The sequence below is a fragment of the Psammomys obesus genome, unplaced genomic scaffold (genome assembly GCF_907164565.1).
Source record: "Psammomys obesus unplaced genomic scaffold, mPsaObe1.curated_primary_1811, whole genome shotgun sequence".
Lineage (NCBI taxonomy): Eukaryota > Metazoa > Chordata > Mammalia > Rodentia > Muridae > Psammomys > Psammomys obesus.
The window spans coordinates 8289444-8306141 of record NW_026587556.1 but is presented as its reverse complement, the minus strand read 5'-3'; the positions used below and the strand labels follow the sequence as shown (position 1 = coordinate 8306141).

The following is a 16698-nucleotide window of genomic DNA, read 5'->3' as shown; positions in this document are numbered from 1 at the left end:
TCTGTTTATTTTCAAAAGGAAATGAAAATTATTTCTCTACCAAAACTATTACTTTATTACAAAAGATGAGAGTTTCATGTGCAAAGATGCCAGAATATTGCTTAGAACTTGATTTGTACATGGTAGATATTATTTCGACATGTTGGAAGTGAAGAATTCTAAACTCATCTCCCACTTCACCTTCAAATGATCTACCTATCCCAAGTGCAGCTTCTCTTCTCAGCAGTAGGAAGATTACAAACTAACTAACCAAGGTCTGTTGTTAATCTGACTTCCAAGATGAGTCCTCTTGCTAGTTCTAGAAAGAGTATTTAGTGTTGACTTGTTACTCCAGTCCGTGTAAGTCAATAGACATACACACACACACACAGAATCACTTATGTGTGCCATTCTGTCAAAAGAGCAAATGAAACTAATTACTGGTTCTCTTAGATGTGCTGCAGCTTCAGCTTCAGCTTGCAAACACCTCTGCGTTCTACACCTACCTCATCCTGTTCTTCAAGAGTCTGGTCCACTTGGCCTTCATTGTATTCTGTCTGTTGAGAAGAACAGCTGTGCCTTGCAACATTCCGAGTTCATAACGGATGATGAAACGGGAGGGTATCATTGTCTTCATCCTTTGCTGTACCTCAGTATCTGCTGAGGGTCTAGCTCATGTTGCTCCTAGCTTCGACCTCCTCAAAATCACATATGTGTAACTTTATATCAAGTTTTTAAAGCAGGGAGAAAAAGGATCCACTTCACTCTACAACAAATAGTAGCCCCAGGAAGCACCCAGCCATCCTAACCCTTCATCTCTAAGTCTGTCCAAGAGCGCAGGGCATGACAGGCCCAATATAAACAAACTGCAGCTTCTAGTTGCCCCTCTTCATGCCTTAGAACTAGATAATGCCCCCAAAACCTCTACCACATGCCCTAAAGAACCTTTTTTGAAGTTGAATTCTGTACCATATTTTGTAAAATTAAAATAAAAAAAAATCAAGCCTACTCTTTGTGTTATCTGTGCTTTTATTTGTGACAAGTGATTGAAGGTTTAAGCAAGATGACAAAACTATATTCCTAAGTCTGCCCCTTAGATAATGGTTGGGACAATTTTCTGGAGCAGTGGGTCCTAAGAGCCACAGTCAAGTGCAAAAGCCGACGTGACTGTTCCCTTGGGGGAAATAGGCCTGGGCCACTTGGTTTAAGTCATTCCTGTGGAAGCAGAATGAGGTCTAGTAGGATGTGTGCTGTGTGATCAACTCTGTGCCTGTTTCACAGTATCGTGCTTCCCAATCCTCACACTGTTCCCAGGAGAGCTGTCCACACCCCAAAGAGGAAAGCCAATAGAGGAGATAAAAACAGGGACTGTTGACCTGAGGACCTGGGTTTCAACCCTGGACCCAGAATTTAGAATCTGTGTGAGATCCAATACTGAACTCTCCATAGCAGCTTTCTCCTGGGAAAGAAAGTTAGAATGAGGTATCTCTTGGAGCTGTGTTTGTTAGATGGGTTAAATAAAGCTGTGTGCAGCCCAGTCCTCAAGAGCCTTGGGATATGTTCTGGACTCTACCTTCCATCATGAAATTTGCAGGCAAATGGATGAAACTAGGAAATATCATCCTGAGTGGGGTAACCCAAACCCACAAAGACACGCATGGCACCTACTCACGTCTAAGTGGATATTAGCCATAAAGTACAGAATAACCAATGTACAATCCACAGATCAAAGAAGCTAAGTAACAAGGAGAGACCAAAGGAGGAGGCTTGAATCTCACTCAGAGGGGAAATAGACATTTGGAATAGATGGAGGGAGGCAACTGGGTGGGACAGGAGCAGAGGAGAGTAACAGGGGTGGGATCAGGTGTGGGGAGTGCAGGGGTTGAAGAGAGGGCTAGAAGAGAGAACAGAAATCTTTGTGAGGGCCTCTCTGGGAAGGGGAAGACTCATGGGAGTCTATGGGGGTGACCTTAGCTGAGTAGCTGAGACTCGTAACAGTAGGCGATAAGGAGCCTGATGCAGCCACCTCCTGTAGCCATTTGCGGCTTCCATTCATAAAACTTTGACAAAAAAATTTGTCTTTTCTACAAGAAGTGTAGGGATAATGACAGAGCAGAGAGATTGAGGGAATGTCCAACCAATACTGATCCAACTTGAGACCCACCCCATGGGAGAGAGCCAACCTCTGACACTATTATTTATACTCTGAAGTACTCAGAAACAGGAGCCTAGCATTACTGTCTTCTGAGAGGCTCCATCCAACAGCTGATGGAAACAGATACAGAGACCCACAGCCAAACAATAGGTGGAGCTTGGGAGTTTTGTGAAAGAGTGGGAGGATTGAGGGAGCTGGAGGCATCAAGGACATCACAAGAAGACCTACAGAGTAGGTTAGTTACAGAGTAAACTAATCTAGGCCCATGCGGGGTCACAGAGACTGAACTACCAAACAAAGAGCATGCATGGGCTGGACCTAAGAGCCCTTCACATATGTAGCTGATGTGCAGCTAGGTCTTCATGTTGGTCCTCCAACAATTGAAGTGAGGTCTGTCTCTGACTCTATTTCCTGACATTGGATACCTTTCCCATAGCTGGGCTGCCTTATCTGGCCTCCAGCAACTTGATGTGCCCAGGCTAGTTGGTACCCTTCTCTGAGGAGAAGGGGAGGGAAAGTGGAGAGAATTAGGATGTGAAGGTGGAACTGGGAGGAGAGAAGGTAAGTGTCTGAAATCAGGTGGTAAAGTTATTACATAAATAAATTAACAATAAAAATAATAAAAAAATGAGAAAAAAATAAAAAGACCTATATACCCCCCACTCACACATCACACAAAAGCACCAAAAGTGAGGACAGGTGACAGACATAGCTTCTGCCATGTGCCAGGCAAACTATGATTCTCTAAGTCTCCTTTGATGTGAGCACCCTTCTATCCTATTGATTAGAAAATTTACATGCACTGATTTTCAAATGAGTCATATTTTAAAATGAGGTTTCTCTGAATTCAGGATATCTGTTTTAGAGACATAAATAATTTATTCAGTATCAGTATCAGAAAGATAAAACAAACGGCTTGAATAGTCTGGAGAATTTCCTAAGGACTTGCATGTCTATATTTTCCTTACATATACCCCAGGTCAACCTGTTGCTCGCTGATTTCCTGGTCTTTCTTCTTTGGGAAAAATGTCGCCCTACTCCGGAATCACAGCTGTCTCTCCCTCTGCCATCAGTGGAAGCTCTGCCTTCCCCTGGGAGTACCTATCTGCACCTGCTCTTTCTGGGAGAGCACTAGTGAAGTGGGCTCCAGGTCCTACAGGGCCATTATGAATGCTCTCAGGATGTGAACTGCATTCTGACACCTAGCTCTTCCACACTCCATGAGCTCTGAAGTCCTCAGACTCGGCATATGGGAGACTGAGATGAAGTTGGGTACATTTCTGAGGATGAAGACTGTTATGCATCCTTCCTCATCCAAAGCTTGTTCACCAAAACTGCTACATATAGGTCAGCTGTGTGCTTTGGTGTGAGGATCCTGGACAGGAATCACGCTTCAGAGCCATTTAAGAGTCTGAGCTAGTTGGTCTGTCTCTAACTAGTTACATTAGTCCTTCCCTGCCCACAGTGATATATAACATTTATTGGTAATTACAGATTCCCCTGTGACAGCTGGAGCAATGTCTGTACTATAAAAATTTCAAATCAGTGTAAACATATCTTTCCCTCAAATAGTTTCAGTTTTTGGAAACATTCATAATTTTCTCCCAGCTATGTGAAATACACATTACATGATATGTATGGATTAATCTCATGCTGAAATTTAACCATCTCTTGGGGATATATTCCAGTTTCTATGCCCCTGCAAATTCGTTTGCAGAAAGCCTCATGAAGAACACTAATTGTGGCATGTGTTGCCTTATTTTATGTCTTATTTGTACACAAGGAGACAAGCACACGTGACATTATACTGATTGGGCAAGTCAGACAGAAATGAGTAAGAAACCTCCCCATAGCTAGTAGCTAACAAGAACTAGAGCTAGGATTTGAACCAAGGCTGCCTATCTTCAGCAGCCCAGCTCTTGCCTTCTACATCATGTGATTAAAGAGCAGGAACAAGCTATTCTTCAGGAAAATCCTCCTCGCAAGCTGAGAACTGCTTGATACAATGATCTGTCTACCCTTTCTCTCCAGGTTTTATGCTGTTGTTACAATTACAGAGCTGGAGGCCAACCTGTCACTGACCGTTCAACCAGGGCTGACTGTCACACTGACTTCCTGCCCACCAATAAGGCTGTGTGCTGATTAGCACCAGTTAGGATGAAATAAACATGGGAACAGAAGTCTGTACTCAAATGCACTCAGTGGGAAATGAAGATTTGTACCACCCCACAGGCAGAAAGTCCTGTCTCAACAGTAGCCTTTCTTCAGAAGTCCTTGACTACACTTAGCCAGTGTCCTACCGCCATGGCAGGCCTCTGAGAAAGCTCTAAGTGTGCCCCAACCACCTCACACCTGGGAGAACTTGGTTGGTAAGTTTTTCAGGTTTTCCTATAACCCCATGGTGTATGAGCAAGCAGAGAGTTCTTCAAACACTTCTCAACAATACATACATTTTAGAAACTCCAATTACAAAATAATGAGAAAACTTCTAGGCAACACACCTTAGAACTTTCTCTAGTACTTCTGTTCACCACTTTGTATTTGTAGTTTTTTTGCAATGAAATAAATTCTCAAAAAGAAAAATTTGCAATGATGAATGCTCAGGTCAATGCCTAGCATCCTTATGAGAGTCGAGGAATGTTGACCCATCCCTGAAGACGCTGGGATATACATATTCTTGGTGCTCACTGGCTGGTCTACTTGGTGAGTCCAGGCTACTGAGAGTCCCAATCTTAAGAAAGGAGGTAGAGAATGCCTGAGAGCCAACATTATGGGGTTTGCCACTATGTGGACATGCACACACTGGCAAGTTGTGCAATCACAGACGGAAGTGTCTCATCCATGTTCTCTAGTGATACTGAGAAGATATGCCAAATGACCCTTCCCAGAGAGCCCAGCTCTGAAAACCAGGTGAGGGTGTCCATCCTGAAGATCACCAAGCTTCAGGGCTGTGTCAACCTTCCAAGTATAAAACGGGACCTCACTGCACCAATTTATTTTTTTCTGAAGACAAGCATCTCATCTGTTTGAGGTCTGTTTATATATCTGTTTATATGTGTCACATCCTTCCCCCATTTTCTACTGCGCAGTAATAGCAGCAACCATGGCACCTGTCAGTCGTGACTGCATTTCTGTAAGCAGAGATATTAAACGAAATGTTCTGCACGTGGCAGCCGGATGAGACCTCAGACTGTGTCTCCCACCTTTCCTGGTGGATACTTCCCCAAGGTAGAACTACATCTGAAGTAAAATGATATCTAACTTCAACACTGGAGAGGTTGTTTGCAATCAGTCTGGGTCTGAAAGCAGGTTCTTGGGAAAGTAAGCAGAGCTGCCCCTTTGGAACAAGAATGAGACTTGGAGATTAGATTTCACTTAGGTTAACTCCTTGATGGTCCTGAGTTGATCAGACCTTTTCAGTCCAAGTTCCTGGCCCCCTTTAGAGACTTGGAACTGTTTCTGCAGTGGGGAGTGCAGCAGCAGCTTTGTGAGGCTGGGGCTAGCCAGTACACAGATGGCGTCTACTGTGGTCTCAAACCTCTCAGCACCCTCCTCCCAGAGTCCACCTGGACACCCCCCCCCAGGTCTCAGCAGTGCAGAGAGAGTGCTATTTGTGGCTGAATAGGGGACACCAGAGGTCGATAGTGTGCAGGCCGATGCTGCTATGGCTCATGGCTTTATTTTCTCAGGCGTCTTTTGTTAACCTGTTTGGTCAATGTGGTTGCTTCCTGGAAAATGCTCAAAGCCAAAACCACCTCTACTGATTGTGGCAACAGAAAGGGCAACGAGGGTGTTAGAAGAGAAAATAAGAGCAGTTAAACCACAGCCAGCTCTGCGAAGTTTCAAAAGGCCACGGCTAATGGGGGAAAATATTCTAGCTTTGTGTGGAGGATGTGGTTGTCAAACTGAAGAGCCAAGCTGAGAGGAGCTGGAATCGCTGGTGTCCTCAGCTACTTCATTTGGACTCTGATGCCGAGAACCACACCCTGGGTCTCTGATCAACCCCTTACATGCTCTAAGGAACACAGAAGGTTCTCTGCAGCTCCAAAGTCACCCTAGCCTCTTGCTGCAGGGTCTGAAGCACTGCACTCACAGATGCTGACACTTCTGACATTTTTTTTCTCAGAATGCAAAGACTGTGTGAGATGTGCCTCCTGATTCCAAAGGACAAAGATGTGAGCCACAGTACTGTGCTTTATGAGCAAAGAAGGGAGTGGCAGGGAGTGGTGGTGGCAGGGAGGGGGCAGATTGATGTCAGAAGAATTACAGGAAGGCTAACTGTAGGGTATCAGTATGCAGCAATGAGAGGTCAGGAACAGGCTGGGTGCAGAGGAGACACCCGAATCCCAGTGCTCTCTTGTCCTGTCCTAGAGAAGGCATGACTCAGGCAGTCTCTAGGGTCTCAGTGTGTGATCTCTTTCACAGTCTTACACATACACTGTCCACTTGTGTCTGATCAGTCCTTTACACGGCTGCAGTGAAGAAGCAAGCACTGGCCACATCCAGTGACGCAGGCCAGCACTCAGCAGTGTTCTGTCTCAGCCACTGATACCTGGCTAGGCTTGGAGTACATGCTGTTCCACTGTTGACACAGAAAACTGTCATCGGGGTCCTTCCATCAAGTTCCTGAGGTCCTGTCCCAAGAACAGACCTGGGGAGCTCCCTCTACTCTCCCTTCCCATGGGCAGCCCTTCTTGGTTGCACTGCAGCCTTCCTGCCAGGATCCTTGTGGCACTGCCGAGGTGGGCACGCTCTCAGACTGTGCAGATGCAGGACTGGATCTGCGCAGAACCTGTGTCCACCAAGCCTTTGGCATCACTGCTGGGTGCGGTTAATCTTCCTAGAATGACACAGCCAATGATGGAGATTCGGTCCGCCCTCCCGGGAACCCGAAAGTGAATTGGGAGAAGTGACCAGCGAAACAGTTGATGATGTAAATTTGTTCCTATTAATCCAAAGGAAGAAAACATCCAAGAAAAGTAGCAGCAAAGGCATCCGCATCCTTGGCAGGTTGGTTTGTGTGTAGAATATCAGAGCCCTATTTCAGAACAAGGTATTCCAGGAGAATCAGACCAAATACAGGACAATAGTTTCTATGCCACCATATCACACTCTCTCCCTTCTGTAAACGCACCACTACTAGACAAATATAGAGAAAACACAACAGTCATTTTGATATGTTGGATTTATTTTTTTAAATTGTATAAAGAGCACATGTGCATGAGTTTAAAAACACAAGTGAAATGTAAGGAGTTAAAAAAGAAATACAAAAGAAATCTGAGACGTGAAACAAAAAAAAATAACATTCTGTGAATTGAAATAAAAAGGAATCTCACTTACTACGAAATTGTTATTTCAATATATTAAGCAGTCTTTTGATTCGGATGCAGCACGAGACCGAGTTATTCATTATCAGGTCAGAGGGAGACTCACAGAATAGAGGAAGGACCAGAGCAGGACGCAACTGCCACAGGCAGGAATGATGGGAGTGGAGGCGGAGCAATGTCCATGAGGTATCACCATAAATAAATTCCTTAGCTCATCAATAGCCAGCAGTGAGCAGATCCACCATTAAGCTCCAGGGGAAGCCCATCTCCACCTGTCGTCCTTAGATGACTTGCAGTGAGGGTTCTTCACACTTCGAGAAAGAGTGCAGACAAAGAGTGAGCAGTGGTCGGAGGCCACGTGCTGTGCTGCCTGCCTGTTTCCCAACTCCGCACTGAAGGCAACAGAACACACAGATGTTAAGGGCAGGACAACAAGTATTTGTCAGGGGGTCACAAAAGACTTGGCGATTTCAGCTGACAGTTTCCCCTCTTGTGTGTCCAGCGGCTGTTGTGTGCTGACTGTAAGGGACACGGGGCTGTGTAAGGGACATGTCTGCTGTGGCACTGGTTGGGCCAGCAGCCCATCTGCCTGCCCTTGCTTTGTGAGCCACAATCTGCAGCCTCTCCCCTGGTGGCCATGGTTACAAGCACTGCTGCCCCGCACGTGCTGCTCAGTGTCCCTGCGTGGAGAGTCTTAGAATGACTTCCTTGTCATCTGAGCTCACTCACCAATGTCCTTCATGCTGCAGCTCATAGCTTTTCTATCAGAAGTGCTAACACCCTTGAGATGCTTCCCTGTGGGGATCTGCAGAAGTCCCTGGGGAAAAACTGCTTGGATCTGAGCTCATTCGGTACCACGCCCTGCATCCAGAAGTGTGACAGGGAGGTAACGGCCATCCCATACCTCTTAGGATCACTGATGTCAAGACATCATTAGGAGGCTGTTTGAAATTAAGCCAATGCCCGGCACAGACATTCTGGCTAAGTTAAGCTTACTTTCTTAGAAATGGGGGTCTCTGAATGATCCTTCAAGCTATGCATTTACAACCCAAACACAATGTGAATGCTTCAACCTGAATCGTTGTTACACACAACAAGCAGGACAAATCTGGCTCTGGGTGCACGCTCTGAGACACTTCCTTTGAGTCTGCCCAAGGAAATGCACACATGTAACAGTTTGTTGGTATAATTTCGTTTACTAACACATATTTCACAGAGCAGAACTCATAGTTCTAAAAGTGGTTTCTCACTGTCCTGTTTTTCCTCAGCTTCTTCTTCAGATCCTGAGGTAGAAAAGAAAAGGAGGATCTCATTGTGTTAACATTACACATTTCTTCACTACAATGCCGATATGAAAGTCTTTGTAAAAGAAATGTTCAGCAGGGAGCATCGGCACACAACTGTACTCCCAGCACTCAGGGGGCAGAGGCAAGTGAATCTCTGTGAGTTTAAGGCCAGCCTGGTCTACAAAGAGAGTTCAAATCAGCCAAGGCTACACTGAAAAAAATCCTATGTCAAAAAAACAAACAGAACAACAAAATCAAATGCAATAAACATGATCCATCCTCAAGAAACCAAGATTAATACACTGTCATTTTAAAGTTTGACCTTAGGTTCTGTAGGGGTAAACTTCAAACATCACCTATACCTTGGACTAGGCTGAAATGGACTCACTTATATAATAGTCAAAGGTATTCATGTACCAAGGATCATCTCTCTGTTTTTTTTTTGTTTGTTTGTTTTTTTGTTTTTTTTTTTACTTGTGTGTGTGGTTTTTAAACTTTATATTATAAGTACAGGTGCTTTGTCTGTATATATGTCTGTGCAGCACAAGCAAGTCTGAAGAGGGTATCAGATCTCTACATCTGGAATTACAGACAGTTGTGAGCTGCTATATGGGTGCTGGGAATTGAATCCAGGAAATCTGTAATGGCTGTCAGTGTTCTTGGCCGCTGAACCTCCCCTCCAGCCCCACTGTGTATGTATGTGTAAGTATAAATAATACTTAATCTAGGTGATTTTAGAAACCAGACACATGTTGAACTGGGCACAGTGATGGCTCCTAATGCTGAAGAAGGTGCTGCCAGATGGTTACATGCCCTAGGGACCACTGTCCAGCTCTTCAGGACAGATAGTTTTCAGATTTAGGTTTCTCTACTATTGAGCAAGCTATCTAACTCTGAAATTCCTTCCTTTGGATCAATCCTAAATAAGAAGTAATATTTATCATTAAGACTTTTTTCTCTATAGATCAGAAATGAAACCAGAGCTACCTATTTGAGTTATATTGTCTGAATTACATTTCTATGAAATAACTTACAATCACTTAGAACAAATTTATATCTACTATATAACAATGTGGGAGTTATTGAAAAAGCAAAATCATAGTAAAGAGTTAAAGTTTGCACATTATAAGCTTGCATATGACCAAATTAAAAAGCTAAATATATATATATATACAAACGAGAAATAATAGAAACTAACCAAACAACACTTACATATCTTTGAATATTTCAAAATGTGCACAGCAAAATGACGGTAACTAGTTTTTAACTTATAACTTCACAAACAGAACCCTGCTTTTACTGTAGGCAGAATCACAGTGGTGTGAAACTGCCCGCACAATTAGAAGGAAACACCTTGTGCTGTGAATGCTGCTGTTGCTCCCTAGTTTGACAGGTCAGCTCTGCATATCTTATGTAAGTATGTAGCATTCTCACAACCAGGGAAAGACTTCAGAAGGAGAGTGAGAAGACCATGCATAGATAAGGAGGTGGCCACCCTCCTGTACTGCAGAAACTGGGAGATGATGTGCTCATTGGTCTTTACAGAATTCTACTCGATAAGGCAGAGAACAAGCATGGTACGGGGAAAAGAGTGGAGGAGAATCCTACCATTGGATCCCACATTTTAAACGCACAAACTAGCAATTTCAGGGGAATTTGGGGTGGACAGTAAAGGTAGAGGGTCAGGCTTCCTACCCAGCCCACTGAACTGCCTGCTGTATTCAGTGGAGACTCTGGTGCACTAACCACCTCCTTTCAATGACAGGGTCTCAGAAGCGAGTCCAGATTGATCATAGGCGCTCCCAGGTTCACTCTGCCCCCGCCTGGCCAAAGGCATGAAAGAGGATTTATGTCTTGGCGGCTTCTACATCAAGCTCCATTCTGCCATGTGGCAGAGGAGAGAGGCCTTAGTCGGGAGCTTGGACATGATTTCTGTCTAGTCACTGGATACCACTAAGTATGGGAGAGTCAGGAGACTTCTGTGAGATTCTGTCCACTGGGCATGACATTTCACACACATAGACTCATAGCAGCTGTTGTTTGAGGAACAAGATCAAGTGAGTTGAAGATCCCAGCGAGGAAGATAGAGGGGCACCAAGGGTCACTCTCCAGCTGAGGAGCTTTGGGCAGCTGATGGCTGCTGGGGGAGGGACAGACACATTTTTAGGATGTTGGCCACTGGTAGGCTGCCAGTGCCCGATGGATTACCCTTCACCCCCAAAGCCAAGCATGTAGGAGCAGCATTAATCGCACTCAGGGGATTAAAGATAAAAGAGGACATGAAGCTGGAGGCAGATTTTCTGCGATGCTCATAGGGACCTAGAGAGAGGGAGGGCAGATACATCTTATACATAGATGAGGTCTTCAAAGAATAAGTAAAATTTCCTTAAAACTTAGCAAAGTTTAGAAATCAAGTTTTTTTTTAAAGGTGGGGAGACATACAAAAGAGAAGTGGCATTGTTCCACAGAGAGTGTCATTTCATGGCTAATCTACTAAGTTTAACTAATTTACAGCACATCCTTTAGAGAGAAAAAATTCCAAATTCAGAAATGTTTCATTATACATTCAAGAAAATGCAGCAGAACAGTAATAATACATTCAAAGGATACATACAATTAATCTAAGAAAGTGAAGCATGAGAAAAAATCAGACAGAGATTGTCAAGATGGAGTATATTGAAAACAAACAATATGAGAAACAAATTGTCTTTAACCATTCAATTTTTATGATTATTTTAAATGGTTGGTTTTAGTGGTGCATGTCTGATTTACTGATCTGTAATCCTTGCACTTGGGAGGCAGAGGCACAAGGATCAGTAGTTCAGGCCATCCACAGGTACATAGAAAGTTTAATACTACACTGAACTATATGAGACTCTGTTTCAATAATACAAATTACTATCATTATTATTATCTTTATTAGTTTTTCACTTTCTCTTACAGATAAACAATTAGTTTCAGACAAATCCCCCAAGCCCACCATTTTTCTTCCTTCTGCTACTGAAACAAATCTCCATAAGACTGGGACATACCTTTGTCTCCTGGAAAACTTCTTCCCTGATGTTATAAAGGTATACTGGAAAGAAAAAAATGGAGATAATGTCCTGGATTCCCAGGAAGGAGACACACTGAAGACTGGTGACACATACATGAAATTTAGCTGGCTTACCGTGACTGAAAAGTCAATGCATAAAGAGCACAGATGTATTGTCAAACATGAGTACAACCAAAGAGGAGTTGAGCAGGAGATTTTCTTTCCTCCAATAAAGAAAGGTATGTGCCTATATCCTTTGAAATCTAGCTTTCTGGAAAATGTCTTTGAAAATACCCAACCTTTTTCTACAATGTATTCATGAAAATTAACAGGACCTTTATTGGTACCACTGTATTCATTATATCTTGTATTTTTCCTTAAGCTTTCGAAGCCTTAGCCTTATTATCTAAAATATCTACATCTATGGCTATATGTATGTATTTGTTTATTTGGAATTGCTAATTCAATTAAAAGAAATGGTACACTGAAACCACAAGCAACTAAGTATATAATAAATGCTAAAATAAAGGTTCCACTTTTGATGACATAATCATGAATGTTCTGCCAAACAAGCAAAATTGTTTATTCTAATCTTACCATGTACAACTTTCAACCTCCAAAAACTGGTGCCTTAGTTTGCAACATATTAAAATGAAAGAAGCAAAGCTTGTCAGGAATAAAAGTGGGCTTGACATTTCCTGGTTTTTACTGAGGTATGTATCACTCTCAGATAGAAATTATAGTCAAAGATTGAGTGAGGATACTGGTTGCAAGCATGTTGCTGTCTGCATAATGAATGCATCTCCTGCTATGTCGATGCATTTCAGAAAGCTCTTTCTGTACTAGCACATGTAGGCCTAAACGGTGATGTGTGTGGCTGGAGAAGGAGTACTCAGTGTTCCAAAGTGCAGGGGGCTGTACAGTAGAGAAAACACACTCTTTCCAAATTACTCAGAATACGTCAGATGCAAGATCCCAAAAGATCCCCTTGGTTCAGTGGGGGGCATGGCTGTAGATCCAGGCAGAGCACTGAATCCTCAGAGGGTCTCATAGTCTTGCAAGACATTAAATGTCACAACGGCTGGTATTGAACAACAGGCTCCAGGGACCTTCTGAAACTGTGAGGAGTGAGTAGATATAAAACCTGTGAGCCGCTTGCTCTTCACTGTGTGGGTTTATTCTCTGGGACCCACAGTCTCTACAAGGATAAAGATCTTTGAACAGTTGCATTGGGAAGACGCTTGATTTGGAAAGAGGTGGTTGCTTTTCTCTGAAGATTGCTTTAGACAGTCTACTATATGTTTTTAGGGTTAAAAAAAGGAAAATATATTCTTTTTAATCTCTACTTCTCTGTATACAGAAACAGAACTTGTGATTATATATAATAATATTAATTTATATAATTATATATAATTATGGGGCTCATATTTTAATATACATCTGTCCATGTGAGGCCATCTATGTATTTAGTTACCTGTAGATATATCCATATTCATAATCACACAGAAGACTGTCAAATAATGTACACAGTAATTAACAAATTCCTGTTGTCATTTCTTGTAGTTGCCGTGAGTACCAGCCCTACAACTTGCTGGCAAGATAAAAATGGTAAGTTTTAGTATCTGTTTGCCTTTGGGCCACATAATTTCACTTTTCCTTTGATTATAACAATGTTTGAACTGCCTTGAATTAATTAAAAAATATCTGATTTTTATCTGGGTGTTACCGATAGTGATATTTACAACTAATATGTGACTATCTGGACCTCACAGCAGCACAGTGAACTACCAGCTCACGTTTAAGTGAATTTAATGAGCGGTACAGTGATGTACCCTATCAAAGGACTTCATTTACTCATATGTGTATTTCTTTAACCACCAAAGAATCATGATAAAAGTAAAGCCTGAGTGTTTGAAGTCATCTCGTAATGCTCTAGTTGCTGGCACTGATGGGTTTAGAAAAGCTGCCTCCCAAGTTCAGTTTCCCTATCCGTGGTTCTTTTGTGAATGGTGAGTGTTGAGTTTCAGGTTTGGGTGGGGAGAGCTGTTCCTGAATGTAAGCCATCAGAAATTAATACCCATTACTCCCTCCTCGGTAGCATTATGCCATTTAAAAAAACCCACCAGATGGAGCTAACTAAAACCTCTTTCAGATGCACTGCAGCTTCAGTTCACAAGCACCTCTGCCTATTACACCTACTTCCTCCTGCTCCTCAAGAGTGCGGTCTATCTGGGCATCATCACCTTTTCTCTGCTCAGAAGAACCGCCGTCTGTGGCAACAAGAAGAGGTCTTAAGGAAACGAGTAGTGGTGCAACAGTTGGGCTTCCTTGCTAGCTTTGACTTCTGTAACGTCACGTGGTATATCATACTGTCTTTGCAGGAAAGTTTTCATACTTTTACAAGCAATTTAAGCAACTCCAGAATAACTGAGCACACCTTCCTCCTGATTCCGTCCTCTCCACTAGTCCCTTCTCCCAGGAGCCTGAAGCATCGCAGCTCTAGAACACATAGCCTGCATCGTTTACCCATGGCTTTGTTACTCTGGAGCCAGCTACCTCCCTGAAAACCTCCACTCTAGACAATCTGAATAGCTTCCTTTTTTAATTGAATTTTGTGTCTTGTATTCCAGATTAGAGACAATAAATTTTTACAAAATCAGAAGTCAACTCTTGTCAGTCTTTACCTGGGAGTTGTGGTATGAAACAACGTTGAGACTTGAGCCATGACACTCAGTGGGAAGAACCTAAAAACACATTCCTAATCTTCGTCTGAAGCCTATGGTAATGACATTTCTTAGGACAGTGACTGTAAGAGGAGCCTCTGGCAATTGAAAAGGCCATGTTACTGTGCTTAAAGGCCACCAGATTTTGAATTCATTTGGTTTTTGGCATTCTCAAGGCAGTGACAAATGTCTGCGTGACTCAGCTCTGGGCCTGTATTTCACAGAAGTATGCTTTCTGATCTTCATACTGATCCCAGAAAGCTACCAGAACTCCAGAGAGAAAAGTGATAGAGGAGAGACCTCAGATACTAAGCATCCTGTAGCACAGCTTCCCTCTGTAAAATGTAGAATATTCTATCTCCTAGAGTTCTGTATGTTAAGAGCATTAGTAACAGCAAGTGCAAGCAAGCCCTTGACTGTACCTTAGAGAAAGTGGATTCCACGCTCACACACAAAGGCACCACTAGTGGTTTCCATTGTTCACCGTGGGAAGCATAGGGGAGTGCAATAGTAGCACATCTTGTACTATACATCAAGCAATCCTGGTCCTCTGACAGTTCTCTGGAATAGATAACAATTATGGGCCACAGTTCACAGATTGGAGAGCTGATATCACTATCAAGATCGATATTTTGAGTCAGACTTCTCCAATTTCCAATGTGTGTGTGTGTGTGTGTGTGTGTGTGTGTGTGTGTGTGTGAGAGAGAGAGAGAGAGAGAGAGAGGCAGAAAGACAGTGTGTGTACATTGATGTACCAGACATCCTATATCTTTCAGTGACATTCAATTAAAAAATAACCCACAAAATATAAAAACACCGATTGCTTCCTTAAAACAGTCAGTGATGGTTTCTCTAAGACTTGTGAGTTCATCTCTTTATTCCTCATGATTACTCTATGCCACTTGTCATTCTTACACATCTTTCCACTACCTAAAAATGTGATCTACTCTAGAATAATCATAATCATGCCACTTGGTGTACATAGAACAGCCATTCCGCTTTCCATTGAGCATTTGGTTTTGGTTCAAAACTGCTCTTCGGGACAGGCATGGTGTCACATGCTTTTAATCCCAGCACTCAGGGAGGCAAAGGCAGGAGGACCACTGTGACTTTGTAGACCAGCCTGGCCTACAAAGAAAGCCAAGGTCAGCCAAGGCTATACAGATAAACCCTGTCTCAAAAAAGCCAAGCCAAATCCAAAAGCAACAACAAAACAAACAAACAATAAACCCTGCTCCTCTGGAGAGAGCACTGGTAAAGTGGACTGTGAGCCTCCGGCATGGTAGGAGCCTTAGTAACGCTGCTGTGTGGATATAAGTAGCATTCTGAGACTCAAGGTCATCCATGGACTGAATCACTGGCAGAAGATTCTGGGAATCCAGGTAATTACTGATGCAAAAAGGAAGTTATGCAACCTCCTGGGTCCAAGCCTTCTATGTCACTATAACAACCTCATGCAGGTAACCACAAAATTTGGTGAGAGAACCCTGACCACAAAGCCATATTTCATAGAATCCTGGCTACTTTGTCTGGCTTTTCTTAGCTGTATCAGATAAAATTTGTACATGCTTATGAAATCTTACATAACAATTGAGTTCATACAAATATTTAGTATTCTTTAAATCAGGGTAAGCAATAACTTTTTCCTAAAACATTTATTCATTATTTCTATGCCATGACAACATTCAAAATCTTTTCCATTGCCTTTTGAAATATACACTAGTTACAAATGCAGTGGTTGACAATTGAATGAAGTAATGGTGGAAATAACTGGTGTGGCATTTTCCAGATAGTGGATTAAGTTATTCACTACCTCAGGTAAGTATCGAAAATACACATTGAGATAGACAGAACTTCTCCCTTCAATACTAGGGGAAGCTGTGGCAAGGAGAACTGTGGGATCTCCGAAAGCCCCACAGAGAACAGTTAGGACTTGGCTCCCAGCTGGTTGGTGTCAACAGTTCTGCATTTGTTTGTGGGATGGAAACAGGCTATTCTTCAAGAAAATCTCTCACAAAACTGAAAAGGTTCTGTAAAGCAAATGACACTTTTGTCAGAAAAAAACAACAGCCTACAGATTGGGAAAGGATCTTCACCAACCCTACGTCTCACAGAGGGCTAATATCCAAAATACATAAAGCACTTAAGAAGTTAAATGCCAACAAACCAAGTAATCCAATTTAAAAAATGGAGT

The 16698-nt window shown here is 42.7% G+C and overlaps 1 gene segment (V, D, J or C); it reads left to right on the top strand.

Moving 5' to 3' along the window:
• Positions 1-6728: 6728 nt before the first annotated feature.
• Positions 6729-14443, top strand: LOC129674056 (T-cell receptor gamma chain C region C7.5-like; the record flags this gene model as incomplete). The annotated part of the segment is given in 6 exon segments: positions 6729-6959; positions 7094-7144; positions 10293-10324; positions 11691-12020; positions 13345-13389; positions 13934-14443. Coding segments are annotated over 6 exon segments (832 nt in total), but the record flags the coding sequence as incomplete, so codon positions are not given.
• Between the last annotated feature and the right edge of the window lie 2255 nt (positions 14444-16698).